Source organism: Mustela lutreola, chromosome 1 (assembly GCF_030435805.1).
Source record: "Mustela lutreola isolate mMusLut2 chromosome 1, mMusLut2.pri, whole genome shotgun sequence".
Classification (NCBI taxonomy): domain Eukaryota; kingdom Metazoa; phylum Chordata; class Mammalia; order Carnivora; family Mustelidae; genus Mustela; species Mustela lutreola.
Window position 1 is genome coordinate 102,783,368 of NC_081290.1, and position 22,539 is coordinate 102,805,906.

The window sequence follows — 22,539 nt, forward strand, 5'->3', positions numbered from 1 at the left end:
AATGCAGTATAACAGAACATCTATATATCAACTTGTATTTTTCATTTTAATCTACTTCCCAGGCATCTGAAATACTTTCATTGGAATCTACATTCCAGACGTGACTGCAAATATCCAAATCTGTACCAAGAACTTAGTTATCATAAAAGACTTTAAGAACGTTTCATTAAAATATTAGTGATGCTCACATGTGACAGTCTCGAAAGTTTGTATGGTAACCACAGCCTGAGCATGAACAGAATTTTGGAATCTGGCAATACACAGCATTTCCATTATCACAGAAAAGTACCACTGAAGAGAGACATTCTAAACATAGAGCTCCATTTGATCTTGTGTGCTTCCTCCTCCCACAAAGGAAGACGCCATTGTCTCACTTGACTAAAAGATTGACTAATCCTCTAGTCACAAATGCAGTAGATCTTCCTTTGGGTATGAACTTTATCATACTTAAAAAAGGCTGTCTGATTGTTTTGTGCCTACTTCTTAATAAATTTATAATTTATAAAGTGAAAGAATTAGTTTGACTTGCTTTCATTCTAACCATACCAACTAGTGATGTAGTTATATAGAAGATGTACAACCCCCATCTACTTCTAACTAAGAAAATTTACTGATATTTACTAAAAGGAACTGACAAGCATTAGGTGCTTAATTAATTGGCTTAGGTTAACTCACAAACTCCTCAGCCATTTTATATTTTCCAAAAACTCTTAAGCGAGTATAAGTGTTATGAGAGGTGTGTGTAAAACCAAATAACCTTAAAGGTTAAAAATACCTTAAAAAAAAAAATACCTTTCACTTCAATTTTCTCTTTCATCTTCTTTTCTTCTGCTCCTCTTCCTATCTGTTCTTTGGTAGCAGAAGTCATAGTTGCTATTGGTCTAGACTGTATCACATTTTCAGAAACAGTGGAATTAGCTTGCAGCAGAGTACCAGATGGAAATGGTACTTGTTTCACTGATACAAAAAATAAAAGTCACTATGAGTTCTTTTTAAAAGAAAAATTCACTGTATATAATGATCAAGTCTTTACTCTCTGAGATTATAAAAAGGCTGCCAAGAAATTAAGTACATTTAACCACGATAAAAGTTAATATATCTCATTTAATAATAACTGAGAAAATTATGGGTAACATCAATAACTAATATTTGTTACAGACTATATCCCACTTTTCAAAATGCTTTACATGAATTAACTCTTATAATTCTCATAAATACCTTTAAAGCAGTAAGTTTTATTCACATCTCCATTTACAGGTGATCAACATGAACCACACAGAACTTAAAAAACTGGCCCAACACATACACAGTGAGTAGGAAAATAAGAATTTTTACTCAGGCAGTCTGTCTCCAGAGAATATCCTCTCACGGTTTGGCAAGATGGCATGTTTTTACTCAGTTTTTTATTTTTTTTATATTGAACAATCAACTGGAAAGTGTTTTAATAATAGTCATTTTAATATCAGAATTAATGGAGAGACGTGTCCATAATTTCATTTCAAAAAACAACTTTTTAAGGGAGAAAATTCCTTCAGCAATGTTAAAAACTCTCATGGCCTAGTGAATAAGGAAAAGTAAAATCTCATGAGGGATTCTGATGTGGCTTAAATTCTGGCCAATATTCAGACCACTTTTCTGAGGTATTTTTAAGTTCTCTGGGGGCTCTTGCTTCTTTCAGTAATAAGACACTCTATCTATCTTTATTTAATGTTTCACCATTTGACAGAATGCAACACATTAATTCAAATTATTGAACTGCTTTAGCGTTTCATTAATAAGGTCAGAATTTAAAATGTTCCAAGGCAATCTTTTAGAACTGGTAAAATGGAAAGCAGTTTTACATTGTTAATATTTTAATTGCTCATTTAATTCTATACCTGTATTCTAAATCTCCTTGCCTTGGAAAAGATCAGATTTTCCATTGACAAGCAAAGTTCTCTTCAGTTGATGGCTGTAAGCACACATTATATTGATTTTTCCTTATTTTTGTTTAGCTCACTAAGGGTAGAGCTCCTACTATAGCATTCGAAATAATTTACTCACTGACAGGATAATTTGAAAGAAAGTAGTAAGAGAGAGTTTCCCTATACTTGGGCTTCCTTAACTCACCTAGGAAGGATTTTGTATTATACAACCAAATGCCTTTCTGTATGATACTTTGAAATTGTAATAGAGCTATTATTACCACTGTTTTAAAATGATGTAAATTTATCCACCTTTAAATAATTCAATAAAATTTTAAATTTTGTTTGCAACATTAATAATTGAAATGATAATTACCTGCTGAGTTGATTAACTTAAATATTATTTCAGGCAAATTACTTTTTATCTGTAAGCTTCAATTTCCTCATGTATAAAACAAGGACATTTGTACACATAAAATTTAAAGGATATAATACATAATGTACGTGAAGCACTTGGCACACAGTGCCTGGCATATACTAAAATGTAATAAATGTCAGGTATATATTATTACAGTTTATTTTCAGTAGATATTTAATAGGGAACAATGATGATCAAGTTGAAGTATGTAGCACAGAGATTAAAAGGAATAGTTTTTTTTTTTTAATTCAAGTATAGTGAACATAAAGCTGTATCAGTTTCAGGCATACAATAGGATTTCCCTGATAAGGTAAGAATATACAATAGAAAAAAGACAGTCTTCAACAAACAGTGTTGGGAAAAGTAGACAGTTACTTGCAAAAGAATGAAACTGGACCATTTCCTTACACAATACATAAAAGTAAACTTAAAATGGATTAAAGGCCTAAATGTGAGACCAGAAATCATAAAATTCCTAGAAGAAAATACAGGCAGTAATTTGACATCAGCTGCAGCAACATTTTTCTAAGTATATCTCATGAGGCAAGGAAAACAAAAACAAAACTAAACTACTAGGACTACACCAGAATAAAAAGCTTTTGCACAGCAAAGGAAACCATAGACAAAATAAAAAGGCAACCAACTGAATGAGAGAAGGTATTTCCAAATGATATATCTGTTAAGTGCTTAATATCCAAAATATATACAGAACTTTTACAATCAACACGAAAAATCATCATCATCATCATCATCATCGTCATCATCCTATGAAATTGGGCACAGGACTTGAACATTTTTTCAAAGACATAGAGAGAGCCAACAAACACAGGGAAACAAGCTCAACATCAATAAAAGCACAGGTGTTTGCACCCCAGATCTACACATTTTGCATGAGCTCAAGAAAGATCATTTGCCTTTTCTAAGTATCCATCTTCTCTTCTGTAAAGGAAAACGATTGCATGAGAAGGGCTACTGTGAGGATAAAATGAGAAATCAAGCATAATACCTAATTTAACAATTAATGATATAATAATTATTATAAATCAAAACAACTTATCATTTCTACATTTAATTACCTCCATTTTGAATTTCTGCCTGAATTAGCTCTTGTTTCAATTCTTCAATTTCTTTCTTTAATTTAGCATTTTCAACTCGAAGTTTCTTCTCTTCTCTCAAAGTCGCCTGCAAAACTGGGATTAGGAAAATCCAGGTAAGATATAGACATGTTTTCTAAAAGGCTTCTTATGAATACTACCTGATTTAAGAGCACAACAGTATAAACGTAACTAGGATAATACCAATAACAAATGTTTGCCAACTTCTTTATTATTAGTTTAATATTTATTATAATAACACGATAATTAAAATAGAGGAAAAGCAAGGAAATTTGTGAAATAATAATGGAACAGAAAAGTTTTGTTTTTGATTCATTTCCTAGCTTCCATAAAGATGCTAATCACAACTTAAGAACTGGACTCAAAGTATCAACAATAGATAAACTATCAAAATGAGGCAAGTATTAGACACATTACTAGTTTTTTAAAGCCGGAGATCTAATGATAGCCAACCATAAAAAAAACTATTCTCATTTCTTTCATCTTTTTTTTTTTTTAAAGATTTTATTTATTTATTTGACAGAGAGAAATTAAAAGTACACTGAGAGGCAGGCAGAGAGAGAGAGAAGGAAGCAGGCTCCCTGCTGAGCAGAGAGCCTGATGCGGGACTCGATCCCAGGACCCCGAGATCATGACCCGAGCCGAAGGCAGAGGCTTAACCCACTGAGCCAAATCATTACCTTGTAAAAGTACCTGAATAATCTTTTACTCTTAATGTCTCTAACATTAAGCTAGCTAAACATTCAATGAGTGAAATAGCTTCAAAGATTCCCCTCAAGATATAGTATATGTGTTAAAGGTGAGAAATAAGGTATACAAAAGAACAAAAGAAAAGTAATGACTCTCCGTGGGGTTGCTACTGCTCTCTAGGTAGGATTTTTAAAATCTGTGGGAGTATTTTTGGTTGTCAAAAATAATAGGAGTCATTCTGGGCATTTACTGGGCAGGACTCAGGAATGACAGATGTCCTAAAACATGTTAGATATACCTATAAAATGAAGAGCTGTCTCACATTCTGCAGAATTTTCCTGTAACCCACTGCATATTCGTTTAAGTGAAAAACCCGTTCATTATTTGAGCCTTAACCCTATTTTTATATATAAACATAAAATATTCTTAAACATTTTCATTACAACCTGAATTTTCTATAAATCAAGTATCTTATAAATCAAGAGGAGATTGCACTTTGTTTTGTTCACAGCTTTCCCTAAAGAATTATTCATCATTCTGACTAAATAAAAAACACAACTGCACAACTGAAAGCTATTTCTGGTATCAGAGTTGCCTACATAAAGGCAGACTAAACACACAAACATACCAATTAGTATTGTATCTATTGCATTCTTGGCAATTCCATGAATGGGAACCATACAGCATAGGACTCTCTCATATGTCTGGTAGGACAGTCCTAAGTATTTATTCACTAAAAAACAATTTTTATTATTACTACAATTTATATTACATTCTTTTTAATTTTCCTCTCTTCCATACAAGGTTATTATATGCTCTGATATTATGTGTATAGAAGGTTATTGTACCTAAGAAATATTTTCTTTATAGAATATTAAGAGATCTTTACAAAATATTTATTGTAACGTAGGAACAATGGGACTGAGAACCACCCATGACAGTATACCAAAAAATAATGATAAAGGTGAAAAGTAAATATGCAATAAGTGTAGAAGGGTTCCTTTTTTTTTTTGATTAGCAAAATTGAAATGTTAGTCAAGCTAGTAGTCACCCGTAGGAGAAAAAATTCACACAGAAACACTGATCATCTCTAATCTTTCTTTAAGTTATTAATGGAAAAAACTATTAAAAATTTTAAGAAAAATAATAAGAAATCCTTTAAGAATTTTAAGAAAAATATTTATAAAACATTATAAAAAAGAAATAATTAAAATATTTTAAAATTAAGAAAAAAGAATTAATGAAGAAAAAATATTGTGAAGAGTACCTATGATTCTATAACCATTCAATCTTATGCAGCAAAGAAAAGCATTTATTTCTCTTAGTTATTCTAAAAGACTTGGGAATTTTCATTATGCCATTAATACTGGTTATTGAGAAATAAAAAATATATTGAAACAACAAAAAAAATTAATCTAAATCCTAAATGCAGAAATTCAGATTTGATATTTTTGTATATATCATAGCAATTTCTAGGTAAAACTTAAAGACATATTGGGAATAATGTAAAAATTACATCATAAAATGCTTTAGTAGAGAGTAATCTAAGTATATATTCTTAGAGAGGACATAAATTTGAGTTCATATTTGATTTTACTCAATTTTCTTCATTTTAATCTTTAATTCTATAGGAACTTATTTTAAACATTAATTTTCCTTTAACCCTCTTAAAATAATATTATTTTCTCTATATTACAATCATAAGATACCAATTCTAATTTATCTCAATTCTAGAATATTATTTCACTCAAAATTAAAATATTAAAGGAATTTAAAAGTTATCACCGTGATGATGAAGTATATATCTGGGGTAAACACAGTTTTTGTGCTCTTGTCCAAATTGGAATTCACTTTAGGTATCTCCTCCAAAAATGCAAAATCTCTTACTTGCTTTCTCCTTAAGAAGAGCAACTTGCTGCTTTAAGTATTCAATAATTTGATCTGCTTCTGCACCCTTCTGTTCCAGTCTCTTCAGAACAGCACTATTAGTTGCCATTTTTGCCAAGAAACAGCAGAAAATCCTAAGTGAAAAAATAAAAATGGTAAATTATACCACAGAAGGAATAAATTTATTGTACACAACACTATGAGCAAGGAGTTTAAAGAGAAAACATCTTCTACTCTAAGAGATCACTATACCAAGAAAACAGTTTTCCCGATATATAGCAACAAACCAAATGGCAGAAATGTTAAACAACTAATTCCTCAATATGTTTGAATGAGGCAATCAATTCTTTCTCCTACATGCGAAAAAGATGCGATTTAACCACATTTTAGGTTGGAAAGTTTTAAAGAAGCTTTAAAACATGGCAGAGTATTTTGACGCAAAGCAGGAATACTAAGAGAAAAGAGTAACAATAACCTTAAGTAAGCTATAACTGAGTGCCACCCCTGTGTTCCAAAGTTAAGAATAGCTGAATTCCCTCTTTTAGTGCTATTTTTTTGTACACTGGGTATTTCTACTGTTTATTTAATTATGTACAATTTTAAGAAGAAGCACGTGAATTAAGAAAGACAAAATTAAAAGATTAACAATTAGAAATATATAAATATTAATGACATGCCTACTTAAAAATAACATCAGCATATATACTGTCATTCTTGAAAAAGAAAATTATTATAATTTTAATTTTATAATAATTCATAGAAATTAGAAAACATCCTGTCAGTATGCAGAAAAATGCATATAAGCAACATTCTGAGATTAACTCATAATGTTGAAGTTTAAACTGCTGAATATTAAGACAAATAGTCAAAACTGACAAAAGACAAGATTAATTATTAATACTATGACAAACTTTTTTTTAACCTGACTAATTTCAATTTATAATATAAAGAATAACAATGACATAAGCATTGCTGAAGCAATTCTGATTTTAAACAAGTGATACACATTAAAATGGTGAAATTTTTTGATAAAGGAAAAAACTAAATGAACAAATAATACAAGATTGTTTGAAAATTTCATATTATACAATATCCATCCTATATAAAGAACATTCTGGGGACGCCTGGGTGGCTCAGTGGGTTAAGCATTTGCCTTCAGCTCAGGTCATGATCCCAGAATCCTGGGATAGAGTCCTACATCTGGCTTGCTTCTCAGCAGGGAGTCTGGTTGTCTCTCTTCCCCTCCTGCTCATGCTCTTTCTCTCTCTCTCTCTCTGACAAATAAATAAAATCTTAAAAAAAAAAAAAAGGACATTCTGAAATGTTTACTTTTTTATAAAAAGAGAACCGATTTTCAAAAAACTTTATCCTAAAGTTGACAATTTATAATATAGAACAACCAAAAAAATAAAAACCTGATAAAAATAAAGTTGCTAGTAAGTGAAGAAAATGTAAATAAGGTTAATCTGAAAACGTAACAGAATTGTTCGTTTTCTATACAGACTATTATTTAACAGTTAAAAAAATAAAGAGCAAAAAATAAAGAGATACAAAAATTGAAAATAAAGATATTAACTTCAAATTCAGCCAATTTTTGCCAACACGAACACAAAATAGTCCGTTGCTGTTGCTCAAATGTTTTAGAATTTTAGAGAAAAATACAATATGAACAGATGAAAAAGTTAAAGATTAAAAAAAAAAGAGCTATGTTCTCCTGGACTCTTAACCTCCTTCTTACAGCATTATTTCAGTTTAATGTCTTTCTATTTTAGTCTAACATAATCAAATATATTCAGTAGATAAAAATAGCTATCCCAAGAAAAGTAAGGAGTACTTGATTTAGCATAATTTGTTAGCTTTTACTTTTGTAGCAAAGAAATATTTGAGGAGCTAATACTAAAATAAATGTGACCTTAGTAATACACTTTAGAAAAATCCTTATTCAACTAATAACTGATAAGAAACAAGTAGATTTAAGTGTAAAATAGCTGTCATGAATTTGCCAACAGGTACAAAAATTATCTCACAAATATAAGTAAAACATGGGATTTGTGTGCTGACTCACACAAAAATAGTTTCAAAACAAAGTCTAACAACAATCTGCAAAACAGAGATCATAATTCCTGGGCAAAGAGAAAAAAAAGAGGGGCACCTGGGTGGCTCAGTCTTGATCCCAGGATTCTGGGATCAAACCAGGCATCCAACTCCTTGCTCAGTGGGAAGCCTGCTTCTCTCTCTCCCATTCCCCCTGCTTGTGTTCCCTCTCTTGCTCACTCTCTTTCTCTCTCTGTCAAATAAATAAAATCTTTTAGAGAAAAAAGATGTACTTTTACTGAGCTGATAAATCTATTAACTGTTTGCAAAATGCAGATACAAAAGTGAGTTAAATAAAATAAAACGTTTGTAATACATACTGAAGCACAGGCATAAGTTTAATAAGAGTGTTTCAAAACATAAACACAAATGAGTTGAATACATCAAACATGTACATAGAGCCACTAAGAGGAAACAACAGAATAAAAGGAAATGATATTTTATATACTTGCTTATAACTCTATAAATACTTGCCTAGATTAAGGTCTAGTTTTAAAATGTAAAATAAAACTAGGACTGAGAATTACATATCACTTGAAATGTTCAGTAAAAATGAATTCATTTTTAACCAAATAACTATATAAAATAAACATGAAAAATAAAGTGGAAACATGTCTGTAACAAAGGGAAATGTTACTGAAAAACAAATTTAGGCCATGAAGTCTTTTTTTTTTTTTTTTTTTAAGATGTTATTTACTTATTTTAGAGATAGAAAGAAAGTACCCAAGCTGGGGCAGAGGAGCAGAGGGAGAAAGACAGACTCTGTGCTAAGTGCAAGCTGGACATGTGGCTTAATGTCACAACCCTTAGATCATAACCAGAAACTAAATAAAGAGTCCAGTGTGTAACTGACAGAAACATCCAGGCACCCCGTAGGCCATGAAGTCTTAAGTTGTTGAGAACAGGGAGAGAGGACAGTGATCCTAACAAACCACTGATACACAAAGTAATTATGGATGACAGAAGTCATCTCAAATTTTCTGATACGTATTACTGGGTTAATAGTAATATCTAGTGTTTACTTTGTCTTTAGTATCTCCCAGGTCCTTTTCTAAGCACTTCACAATATTCACTTACTTAATTATCATAACACCATGAGGTACATATTATTATTACTCCTCCTTATTTAGAACATTAAGAACGTATTACAAGAGTAATGAGATAAAAGTAATTTAATAAAAAGAACGTGGACTTGGAAATCACAATACCTTGAATCAAATCCTACTTTTGCCCCTTAACAACTTACCTAACCTCTCTGAGCCTCAGTTTCCTCATCTGTGAAACGGAGATAATTTTATGTATTTCATAGCATTGATATATTGCAAAATGAGACACCATAAATAATACTCAAAATATCTGGCACATAGCTAAAAAATGTCAGGCACTGAGCACAATTTGGGAACACAACAAAGGATATATGTACAATCCCCACCTTCAAAAAGCTCACAGTAGTGTAGGTTATCTATGGGCACGATATTTTGTAGATCCTTAGGTATGACTTTTATATTTTCTTAAAGGTTAAGAACATAACAAATAATAAAAATACAAATTATAGAGACTGATATTAAAATATATTTAGATAACTTGGCTAAGCCACACCTTAATTTCTTTGTGAATGGTATACAGTCTATAGGGGTGATAAATATTAATATATTTATATTAATTCTAAATTTTGCTTATAATAGTGTATAAAATATATCGTATAAAATATATCGAAGGACTCCTGTCCAAGGGAATACAATAAGACAACAGCCAACTAACTGAAACTCTGCACTTTTCCCTATGAATAGATATTGTCATCACAATTACAGAAACTCTAAAGGTAACACACTTAAGATTATTTAAAAAACTGGCATACAAAGAAGGAACATTCCATGGCATACAGCAGATTTCCCTCTCAACGCCTTGTGAAAGTTTTCCAAGGACCAATATTAACATTTCCCAGCTCTAGCTCAGAAGGCAAAGCAATCCAGCATGAGCCATACATACCATTTCGCCAAAGGCAAACAAGAATACCAAGAGAAAAACCGTTTTATGAAAATGATGTAAATTATTCTGGTTTAAGGAAAGGAAAAAAAGAATAAAAATTCACTTAATACTCTTTATTCAATTTTGCTGCAAATCTAAACCTGCTCTAAAAAATAAAGTCTCAATAAAAAGAAATCAGTCAACCAAAAACTAAAGAGTATATGAATTTAAAAACCTGAAAATACTCTACATCCGAATCACTTATAACAAAGTCCTTACTTGGTTAAGCAATAAATAACAATTTTCCAACATTTATAGCATATGTAATGTAGTGATAGGCTACTTGTAACTACCTTACCTGCCACAGTATCAATAATACCAGGAAGCCTCAATAAAAGAAGAGAGGAAATATCTTTTGATAGCAGAGTCATTTTTGTGATAACAATCAAGTTTTCTTGACAAAATAAAACTTATGATGATTATAAAACATTCTAGCTGTTAACCAACGTCTACATTTTCCCTACTCCTAGATAACTGGTTATCTTGGCAATATTATTCATGATGTCAAAATTAACATGCCTTTTGGGATATTCAGGATTGGCTCCTAGTGAGGTGTTTATGTTGACACAACTTTTCTCAAATGTCAAGAGCTATTTATTGTTTTTGGAATTAGAAGCTCTGGAAATAGGTTTTCTAGTACTTGTTAACTGTCTTTAAACTTTCAAAAATATAAGTAGTATGCATAAGTTTATGTGCATATTTTCTAGCAACATGCAGATATTGATCACTAGCCCCAGCAGAAGAGCATTTTTTTTTCTTTCTTAAAGTATTTACAGCCAACGTATCATCTTGCTTGAATCACATACTTAACAGGCTGTGTGACTTTGGTAAAGTTATTTCTCTGTGCTTTCTTTTCTTAATTATAAAATGAGGATAGTTTCACTTCCTACTTTTTCAGCACTTCCTTTTTTTTTTTTTTTTTTTTTTTTTTTTCAGCACTTCCTTTTAAGGCTTTTTTCTTACTTGTCCCTTTAATGGTTATATTTTTCAGGGTTTGGTCCAGATCTCTAGTCTCTTCTAGGGATTACAAACTATCACCACAAAGATGAGGGTTGCCTTTGTGTTCCAGGTTTACCAATATTTGAAACAGCTGAAGGTGAATGCTTTAAGCAAGACTGCACAACTCCCTGTTGTCTGCCATTTATGCTACCTGCCAGGCCCCTATAAAAAAACTTAAGTTCATGACCCCAATTTTACTTATATTTCCTGATTCTGAGCCATGTGCTGGGGTTATAGTAAAAAGCAAAATTTAACATGTTCTTTGTACTCACTAAGCTTTCAGATAAATGAGGGAAACACAGTAAATTGGGAAAAAAAATTTAAATGAGGTTATGTTTAGGGCAACAGTGCTAGTGTAGTAACAATTTAAAGCTTAAAGTTCAGACAAATCTTAAACCATTCAACCTAGTGCTCATTTCATGACTCTGTGCCAACTGCTCCATAGTGATTTTCTATTTTATATTGAGTATCTATTGAATTTCATAACTTTTAAGTTCCCCTAGTCTCCTCAGAGCTTTCAATGTGTTAACAGACTTGGGGTTTCTCAGAGATGACAATGTTAATAACAACAGTAACAAATAAAATTTGCAGAGTATTTATTATGGGCTGGCTAAATGCATTACACAGATTACCTATGGATACTATAATTACTTCCATTATACAGAGAAAAAAGCTTGAATTAATTTACCTTAGGTCATGTGACTAGTAAATAATAGGATTAAAACTTTCTGTCTGTCTTACTCTGGAGTTAGCTCTTTCAATGTCAAAGCTATAATTTCTGTAGAAGACATAATCATGTAGGATTTCAAAATGTATTTAACCACAGAATTCTAACCAGGAACACCTATTAATATTTACTAGAACAAATATCCTCTAAAACAGTTTGGGAATACTGGCTTAATCTGTACTAAATCCTATTTAATGATTAGGAGATAAAATAGTCATAAAATTTAATTGCATGCACAGTAATCATAAATGTAAAACACACTGAGGGAAAAAATTACACAGCAAAATATACTTAACTGCATGCACAGTAATTACAAATATAAAACACATAGAGAAAAAGGAAAAAAGTACACAAGTATGTTAATTGTGTTTGGATAGTAGGAATTGCTGGATAGTTTATTCTTCTTTTTCCTTTACTAAATTGAAAAATAATGAACTTATTTTTAAAACAAAAAGCATCTGAAAAGTGTTATCTGAACTATTCTGCCTCTTAACATTAATTTTGTTCACAATATTCATTATATTTCATTAGACTTAAAAAGTCATCGTAAGATGCCACTAATAAAAACTGAGGCTGATTTTATTAAATTTATTAAAAATGAATTTGGAAATCTTAATCATTAAAATATACAAAAGGCTATTCCTGAGATTTCTGTCATTTCCAAATGGCTTCCCTTTACCTCAGCAATTTCCCCAGTAGTCTTTCCCCACTCTGATTCCAAATTGCCAATAATTCCTTCTGTTTTTAAATTTTAATTCAATTAATTAACAGAGTGTATTATCAGTTTCAGAGGTAGATCTAGTTCAGTAATTCATTAGTCCTATATCCAGTAATTCCTTTTAAATAACAAATTCCCTGCCCCAGGCTTTCAATGTTAGGAACCAAATATAAACAAATAAGCTATTACTTTGAAATGGAAGTTTTAAGTGCAGGTTTTCAATCTTCCTTTATAATATAGGAATTCTATAAAAATCGGGAAGTGTCTTTCCACTTTCCAAAACACCTGATTTCACTGTCTCAGAACTTCAATTAGGTAAAAGTTTATATTCTTCTTAGATGCTTTAAGTATTGTATTTCATCAAACCTAAGATGCCACCAATTGTAAAATGGCTCCAATCATAAAATGCTGTCATTTTATGTGCCATTAAGAAAAAAAGTACACATCCTGTATTGTTTGAAAATTCTCTTTTAAATTTAACCCTATTTTTTTTATCTTATACAACTCTTTTGTTTTCCTGTATTTCTGCATACACATTTTTTCATTTTAATGGTAAATCATATAAAGGATACTTAAAATAGAGCTTAAAGTCAACTACTATACTAACACTACACATAACTGAACTGATGACAATATTGACAGTTATGACCAAGTATGCATACGCAGGGGCACTGACAACAATCTCACAAGTGCCACTTAGTTCATAGTGATTTTAAGATAACAATTACAAAATGCATGACTATTTTAGAAATGTAAATATTAGGAAAGCATGTATATCCAGATTAATAAACTATAGTAATTAATCATTTTCTTCTCTCCCCACCACCAATTCCTAATTTAACCTTCCAATCTTCGTTCCTCCATTTGCTTCATAATCTAACTGCCAAATCACCCATATGAGGAACATCTTCATTACCATGCTGCATAATGTGATACTTTTTAAAACTAGCTTAAAACTCCTAATAGGATTTAAAACATCTGACAGAATTTTTAAAAAGGTAAATAATAAGATCAAATATTCTGAGAATAATGCATCCCAGAGATACTCAAATTCTATAGCAGTGGTAACTGTCAATACCTCCAGGGGTGTTTTTGCAACCTTTGCCCAAAATATAGAAGACAGACCTAAAATATTCTTTTTGTAAATACTTCTTTTTTGTTTATTTATTTACTTGGCATGTATTCAGGGAATTAATTCAAATTCTACCTCTGCCAATTATTACTTGTGTCACTTTTTCTCTTTAAAAATCCTTGATGTATAGTTGACAGATTATCAGATTAGCTGTAGATGCACAAGACTCCATATTTATATAAACTGCAAAATGATCACATTAGCCCATTTAATAACCTTCATCATAGTTACAAAGATTTTTTTCTTGTAAGGAGAAACTTCAAGATCCACTCTCCCACCTATTTCCAAATACTCAAATACAGTATTTTTTAACTATAGTCACAACGCTGTACATTATATCTCTTACTCATTTTACAACTGGAAATTTGTTTTTATTCTTGTTTTTCTGTACTCAACAGAATGTGTTCTTCCCCTTTACTCATAAAGGTACAGGGAGTCCTGGAGGGCTTTAGGGATGGCTAAGAGGGGATTGCCTAGAGTGAATGGCTATGAGAAGACAGTCCATGTTATTTCAGGTACTCTGACCATTAACATAACAGAATCTTTCTGTCCAGTGACATATGCATAAAATTTTTAAAAAGGGTATGTCTAGGTCTCTCAGACTTTCTTCAATAGGGTTTAACCATCCCTTTCCATCCACAGAGGCACTCAGTACTTTTTCCCATTTCTTATCCAAGAACACAGCTAATAACAACAGCCACTACTTTAATGGGCCAGGCACATTACATACAGGGTTATTTAAGCTTTAGAACCCTGTGGGATAACAATTCCATTTTATAGAAAATTTCAGAGAAATTACATAACTGGTCTAAATCCAAATATTAAAACCCAAATACTACAAATTTGAATATTAAACGGCAAAGCTGTGATTTTAACGTGTTCCTCCAAAACTCACACTACACTTCATTTTTAAAGTGTTTCCCAATCCTAATTAAATGAACACATCATCCACCAATATCCATGCACATCTAAACTAATAGCACTTAGAACCTGGCCAGCCATTTCTTACCATGCCTACTCCAGCCACCATCGTGTCTCCTCTAGATTACTACAAAAGCCTCCAAACTGGTCTTTCTTCCACCCCACCCCTTCCAATCTATTCACCATGGCACCCAGTAAGATCCTTTTTAAAAGGAAGCCAGCTTATGTCCGTCCACTGCTCAAAACTCAAACTCTCCAATAACTTAGATGCCCTCAATATGCTTCATGACTTGTTCCTTCTGTGATTTTGTCCCCAGCTTTAACCCTTTCGCCCAACTCTAACCCACAAGCTTCCTTGCTCTTCAGGCGAGTTTCTGCTTCATGGCCTTTGTAATGGCAAGTGTCTCTAGCTGACTACACTTCCCCCAAGACATATGTATGGTTAGTTCTCTCAATGATGTCATTGAAAAGTCGTCTTTTCAGCAAGACTTTCCCTGACTACACAAAAATTTCAAACTACCCCCTCCTCTGCGGTATTATTTTTCTCCTCAACGCCCATTACAATCCACAATATGCCATGTTCTTCTTAATTGTGTTTAGGATGTGCCTTCACCAATAAAATGTGATTACGGGAAGACAGGAGTTTCTGTTTTGTTCACTGCTCTTTACCCAATGCCTGAAACAGTGCCGGAAACATAGTGGCAGCTTACCTACTCGAGGGATTAATTCCTGCCCCACTCCCACCCCAGTCCTTTCACAACACCGGCGCGCGCGCAAACGCAACAGTAGACGTGTTTGTGAATCTATCTTTTCCAGGAGCATCCTTTCCCTCAGCCCTGCATCCCATTTCTCAAACATGTTTCCTTCAAAAGGTCCCGAGCTGTTCTCTACTTCCACAGGCCAAGATCGGTGTGGGAATGAGCGTTATTTCCCACTCGTATCGGAATGCCAGGTCCTATCTCGCCACGTCGAATAAGGGAAGGGGAACTCCTTCGATCTCAACTCGCCTACCCGGGACCCCCAGCGGGCGTCACTCACATGAATCGGCGTACAGAGCAACCTGGCGACCCTCACCAGGGCAGCCTCAGCATGGAGCCGTAAGGGACAGCCTCCCGCACACGACAGCACGGAGAAAGGACCCAAAGAGGTGTCCCCACCAAACGCCTGAGCGTACCACCGATTTAACTCTAAATTCTGTCTCCCCCTTCCTGTGCGCAGCCACACCACTCTCTCCGTCTTTTGTTTCCTTAGCCAATAATGTAATCCCCCCCTTTCTTCGTTGGTGGCTACATTTTGTCATCAGCTTGGGCGAGGGGCAAAACGCTGGGCGTCTGGGTCTTTCCTCAACCTTGTGTCGTGGAAGTTGTGAGGTCAAAAGAAACCGCCGACTGAATTGAAGGTGGGGGCGGGGAAAGCTGGAAGCTGTCAGTGGAGAGAGTCCGACTCGCGCTCCTGGCTAGATCCCGAGCTGGAAATTTCGGCGGATCTAGCTAGCAGGCAAAGGGCAATCCTAGCGCTCCAGGAGCGGCTTCTTTTATAGAAGCACCCGAAATGCAGGGTCTGGTACACTAAGCAGTAGCGGCGGCAGCAGCAGCCACTGCGACAGGCTGGGGCCCTGTGTAGACGCTCCATCCCCTTGTGTTTGTGTCCGCCTGCGTCCCCAGACTCAGAGGCAGGTATTTGGGTTTGTCAGTTTTGTGTGTCGTAGTGGGTGGGGCTGGTGGGAGTAGAGGAAAGTCAGGTGCAGCGAGTGGCCCGGCTTATCCCACAGTAAGGGGAGCCAACCTGTGGAGCTGCTTGCTGCTGAAAACTGCGCCCAGACCTAGCTAATGTTCGCCTTTCCGCCCTCCGCACGTTGACCTGAGTCCTTTGGGAACTGTAGGCAGCTACTTGAGAGTGACCACTGCATCACTGCTTCAAAAGAAGCTTTAAAGAGGAGGCTAGAGAATGTGGAATCAGCTCTCCATTACTCAACATAGATACAAAGTCTGGATTTTGTTTCTGGTTTCAAAGGTTTAGTCAATTGTCGAGAAGTAACATTCCCTGTGGAGTGGGAGAATGTAAATAGGACTTGTCAGTGGTTGCTTTCCAAGGCCTCTTGGTTCCTGGTTTTATTTGGGACGGAAAGACAACTTTTTTGAGGGAATGTATATAAAATAAATGAACTAGTATTATTCCCCCATTGAAGAAATGTGTGAACTACTCATGGTGAAATCGGCATCTTCTGTCCCAAGCCCTTTTGACTCCAAGTTCTTTGAGGGCAGGGATTGCATCTTCATCACTGTCCTTTGCTGGGTAGCTGGAAAAACACCTGACTTAAAATACGTTCAAGATACTTGTTGAATGAATAAATTTTCAAAGTCCCCTCCTTACATTCTTTTTACTCAACTAATCTCTCGCCTCAGATGTCTTTTTTTTTTTTATTAACTTTCTTCCACTCACCAAATGTGAGCAAATCTATGTGTGTATTTTGTATATATGAACCTTTTGATGTGCACCCATCTAGGCGGTAGTTGAAGTGGAACATTGATGAAATGTTTTATGCTAACCAGTATCTTATCTTTTTGAAGAATTTGCATTTTCTTTATTTGGTTATTTGATTTTCAGTTGTCTGATAGAGGCCATCTAATTGAAAGTCAAATAGTATAATATAGAAGGATTGCATAATAAAATGATAATAGTGTCTCCCTCTCTACCCTTAGTCCTCTTTGTCAGAAGTGACCACTTTTAACCTTTCCTAACTTTAAGTTGAAATGCTCATTCTTTTTTTTTAATTGACTTCTTAAGGTAACTCAAACTATCCCCAACCTCTCTCCTCCAAAGTTTTGAATAGTTATTACAATTTTTAGTTTTCATATTGGTTAATGTTATAATTTTAAGTAGTATATATAAATTATTTTTTCATGTCAATTTTCAAAAATATATTTGGGTTCCTTATTTGGTAAAATGAGGAAAGTAATGACTCTACCACCTTTATCACTGCAGAAACTACATCCACCACTCCCATCCTCCCTTATCTGGACCTTTACTTACACGTTGTCAATTGTCAATGTTAATAGTATTTACATTATATTTCTTAACTACAATTTTTATGGCTTTTTTATGTGCTAAAAAACAATAAAATGTTATAGTATGAGTTTGTAAATATTCCTAAATCCAGGGCCAAAAAGTATGCCATGATACATTTCCTTCCCAATGTCTTAATTTCATGACCCTATGCCACACTAAGGAGAAGACTTGTAATATTAACATCAAGTTGATTTCTTCTTTCTTGTATGATGACAAAAAGTTATTCTGTAGTTAAGTGTGATTTATTTTTTTGGATAGTATACTTCCTGTTTAGTTTTAACCTTTCCTCACTTTTACAAAGGACTTTCTGTTTTCTTTTGGGAGAAAGGTACATGTGCTTTTTTCACCAAGTCCTCCCATCACGTGCTTTCTTCACCATGTCCTCTCATTCTTTGTTTGAGAAGCTTCCATTCCATTTCTGTGCTTGAGGATGTTCCCCTTGAAGCTCAATCACTTTCTGTTTAATTTGAACAGATTACATTCTGGTAAGTTACATTGCTTCTTAACCACACATATTCTGTTATTTGTTTTTCTCCTCTTTTGGTAGAATATATCCTAAGATACTTATTCATAAAAGGTATGTGGATAATAATTTTATTTTTTAATGTTCATATGGCTGTAAATTATTTTTTGCAATTATTAAGATTGATAGTTTGGCACGGTATAGGAACAGAATTATGTCTCTTTAGGGCTCACAAGATTTTGTTGTCTTCTGACTTCCACTATTGCTCATGAAATGATGAGAATGACAGTCTTACCTTAATTTGTTGCTGTCTGAACTATTTGTTTTCTTCTGCAGTGATTAAAGAATTTTAGTTTTGCATGATGCTTTGAAAATTTATGACGATATGCCTTGTGAGTTTATTCTTCTTGTAATGAACTCATTGAAAGGAGCTAGGATAAATGTCTCAGTGTGGGTATTTTCATTTATCCTCGTTAATATTATAAGCCTTTTTAATTTTAAGTACTTATTTCCCTTCAACTGTGGGGAAGTTTTGCCTATTCTTTCATAATTTATTCTCCCTTTTTTTCTCTGTTCTCTTTTTGAAACTTCTGTAAGGTGGTTTTTGGATTTTTGGTTTGATTCACTATGTCTATTATCTTTCCTCTTAATGTTTTTATCTATTTGCTTTTTGTTCCATATTCTGAGCAGTTGTCTCAGCTTTATTTTCCAACACCTCTTTATAACTTGGTAATCATTTAATTCCCAGTCATTTTTAATTTTTCCTTTCTTATAATATCTTAATTTTATTTCATTTTTTATTTTTTATTAAGTAAAATGTACATATGTTAAAATGCATTGATTTTAAGTGAGTAGTTTGATGAGTTTGGGTACAAGTAAACACTCATGTGGCAGAAATAGATCATTTTCATTATTCCCAAAAATTTACTATGTTTCACTGTCTGATCTCATCCTCCCTGCCCAACACACTATGTACTCATTTTTATCACTCTAGAAGTATAGTTCTGAAACTACATTTAAACGTTAGTCATACAATATGAACTCATCTAGGGTTACTTTCAGCAACACAATGTATTTGAGATACGTATATTTTGGCATGTTTGTTCCTTTTCTGTTGTTGTTGAGTAGAATTCTATTGAATGAATAAGCCACAACTTATTTATCCATTTACTTGTGTGACGTTTGCATTGCTTCCAATCCAGGGTGGTTGTAAATAAGAACTACTATGAACATTCTCATATAAGAAGTTTTATAGACAAATATTTTCATTTTTCTTGAGTAAATACCTAGTAGGAGTGGGATTTCTGAGTCATAAGCTTAGGGTGTTTTCAACTTTAGAATGCTTTCCAGAAAGTTTTCCAAAGTTCTTGTGTCATTTCTACACTCCCACCAGCAGCAGTGTATCACCTCCAGTTTCACATTTTCCTCAACACTTGGTATTTCCAGTCATTCTGATTTTAGCCATTTTGGTAGATGTGAAATTGCATGTTTTTGTGGTTTTAATTTTGTATTCCCCTGATGATTAATGATTGAGAACTTTTTCATATGCTTATTGTCTATTTGTATGTTCTCTTTTGTGAAAATATATGTTCAAGACTTTTGCCTATTTCTGTATTGACTTGTTTTCTTTTTATTATTGAATTGTAGGCATTGTATATATATTCTGGATGTAAGTCTGCTATCATACACACACACACATATATATAACATATATATACATGTATGTATTTGGTAAATATGTCATAAATAAATATAATGTGATATAAATACATTTATTTATAAGTAAAATAACATTTTCCTTATCTTCAGTTTGGATTTTCATTTTCTCAAGGGTGCCTTTTGATGTGCATATTTTTTTAATGTCAGTGAGGTTTACTTTATCCAGTTTGTCTTTTATGGTTAGTGTTTTTTGTTGTTGTTGTTGTTAATCCTGTCTAACAACCCGAAGGTTGCAAAGGTATTCTTTTATGTTACATTTAGGTCTATAAACCAACTCAGATTTTCATAGATGTAATAGTAGGAATTGAGTTAACTTTTTTTTTCCGTAGGTATATCTTGTTGTTCCAGTACCATTTGCTAAAAACTGTCCTTTCCCTATTGATTTTCTTGGTCTTAAAAATTGATTCATGTATTTTTAAATTTTTTCATCTTAAAATTTAAAAAAATATGAAATATTTGGTTTATAGCACATACATATATAGTTACAGAATATATAAATTATGGAGCATAATAATATGAACACCCATTAATCTGCCTATTAAGAACTAATGTATTACTCAAGATTTTTAAAGCTTGTTATGGGTTCTTCCCTAATCTCACTCCAGCATACAGGTATAACCCTATCCTCAGGTTTTACTACTATTATTATTATTCCTTCACTTTTTAAATATAATATTATCTCATATGAACATATGCCTTAATTATTATTTAGATTATTTAGCTTTTCTTGTTGAATATTATGAATATTGACACACATTTTATGTGCTGTCTTTTTCCTACTTGAGGTTATATTTCTAGATTCATCTATGCTATTAAATGTTTTTACAATATGCTTGTTTTCTTTCATGTATATTCTTCTAGCAGATGAATGTGTTGCAATTTACTTAACCAGTCACCTGTCTTGGGACATTTAAGTTTCTAGTTTGGGAATAATAGGAGCGATATCATGCTGATCTTTCTCATATGTATCCCTTTCTGAATGTGTGATGGAGTTTCTGCAGGAATGGAATAGCAAAATAGTGTCAGACTGTTTTCCAAATGATTATATTAGTTTACATGCTACTTCTTCATATCTTCCTAACATTATATATTATCAAATTTAACTTTTACTATCTGGCAGGTATAAGTTCTCATGTAGTTTCAATGAACAGCTTCGTGGATATTAATGAGGTTGTTCATCTGTATCAGCAATTCCTTTTTTACTCTTCTGTGAAAATATTTTTCCATACATCCTGATATAATGTTGTCTCAAATCTTTTTAAATATATTTCAGCTGGTTTTGGTTTTTGTTTTCTTTGCCATAAGTTATTCCAGTTGCCTCCAGGGCAGATTTTTTAATTTGTTTATTTTATTCTTTGCCTGTTAAAATATAGTCTTTCTTCAACTATCTCATAATTCCTGGATAGTTCATTATTTCAGAGTTGCATACAGAGGAGTATTGTCATAAAAAGCAAAAGAAAGAAGCTACAACCTATCTTATAGTCAAGAGGTGCATTGGGCCCCCTCAGATTCAGAGCCTTCAGATCAGAGAAGCAGAAATAAGGGGGATCATAAGTCAAAAGAAGGTTTGAAATGAGAACGGTAATTTAAAGGCATGAAAAATAAAAGAGTTAACTCTGTCACTGGTCCTCTCCAATACTAGGTAGTTGTTTACCCTCAAAGGAAAAAAAGTTAAATCTCTTCCCTTGAAATTAAACCAACTGTGTGAGAATTACAGTAAAAAGCTGGTATGGGCAAAGGTAACAAAAGCAAACTATTATTAATTCTAGAATTTGTAGGACCCCAGTTAAAATCCAACTATCTACCCTCTAAAGCAGAGTACAGCAGTCAATAAGCTTATCCATATACACAAAGCTCTCAGACAGACTTCCTTAACTCCTTGCCTAGGGACCATTTTTGTTGTGATTACCTTAATGTGATTCAGATTGCTCTGGAGCAAGTTCCTTAATCTCCAGGTTACTTTGTCTGGGGCATTATTTGCTTTGGAGGCCATGTCAATAGGACCACTCAGAATGTGTGTGTGTGTGTGTGTGTGTGTGTGTGTGTGTGTGTGTGTGTGTGTGAAACATCTATAAACCGGAGGCAGTAACATCTGTGAAAGTTGTTGAAAGAATTAAAACAGGTCAGGTCACACATAGGAGTTCCTGGGTGAGTCAGTCGGTTAAGCATCTGCCTTTGCCTCAGGTCATGATCCCTGGGGTCCTGGGATCAAGTTCCACAGTGCAGAGCCTGCTTCTCCCTTTCCCTCTGCCCTTCTCCCCCCACCCCACCCGTTTGTGCTCCCACTGTCTCTCAAATAAATAAAAACTTTTAAAAAAATAAAACAAGTCACATGTAAAGTATTTAGCACAAAAACAAAAATTGATTAGTTAAGTAACATTATAGAGGCCTCTGTTATCTAGTTTAATTTTTACTACTATTAAAATAGAGTCCCTGATAATTTAACTTAATGGTTGGTATCTATATTTCCTCTTTCCTGACTTTACTCACTCTGTGAGAAGGAAAAATTCTTAATAGTCTTGATGGTCTCTTCTCTGTTCAAACTTTAGGTAAAGAGAAGATTCTTATTGATATAATTATGCAATAACAGACTTCCTCTAAACTCTTAAAAATGTCAGGTGTCATTGAAGAGAGAATGTTCTATATTTTCCTTTT

The 22,539-nt window shown here is 33.3% G+C and overlaps 2 protein-coding genes across 4 annotated transcripts in view; one reads left to right on the forward strand and one right to left on the reverse strand.

Annotated features, from left to right (window-relative positions):
• The window catches only part of AIMP1 (aminoacyl tRNA synthetase complex interacting multifunctional protein 1), a 32,676-nt gene extending 16,856 nt beyond the window's left edge, over window positions 1–15,820 (reverse strand). The window contains exons 1-4 of one of the 2 annotated variants that reach the window (XM_059171507.1): window positions 15,672–15,820; window positions 6,015–6,148; window positions 3,399–3,512; window positions 793–957 (exon numbers count right to left, since the gene is read on the reverse strand). In XM_059171507.1, the coding sequence (XP_059027490.1) occupies window positions 793–957; window positions 3,399–3,512; window positions 6,015–6,148; window positions 15,672–15,673 (415 nt within the window). In that variant the 5' untranslated portion in view covers window positions 15,674–15,820. Of the gene's footprint in view, window positions 1–792; window positions 958–3,398; window positions 3,513–6,014; window positions 6,149–15,644 lie in introns of both variants that reach the window. The other variant, XM_059171517.1, reaches the window with a different exon arrangement.
• A 206-nt stretch (window positions 15,821–16,026) lies between these two features.
• Window positions 16,027–22,539, forward strand: part of TBCK (TBC1 domain containing kinase) — a 211,745-nt gene continuing 205,232 nt past the window's right edge. The window contains exon 1 of one of the 2 annotated variants that reach the window (XM_059171534.1): window positions 16,027–16,309. The gene's annotated coding sequence lies outside the window, so the exon portion shown is untranslated. The remainder of the gene's footprint in view (window positions 16,310–22,539) is intronic. The other variant, XM_059171529.1, reaches the window with a different exon arrangement.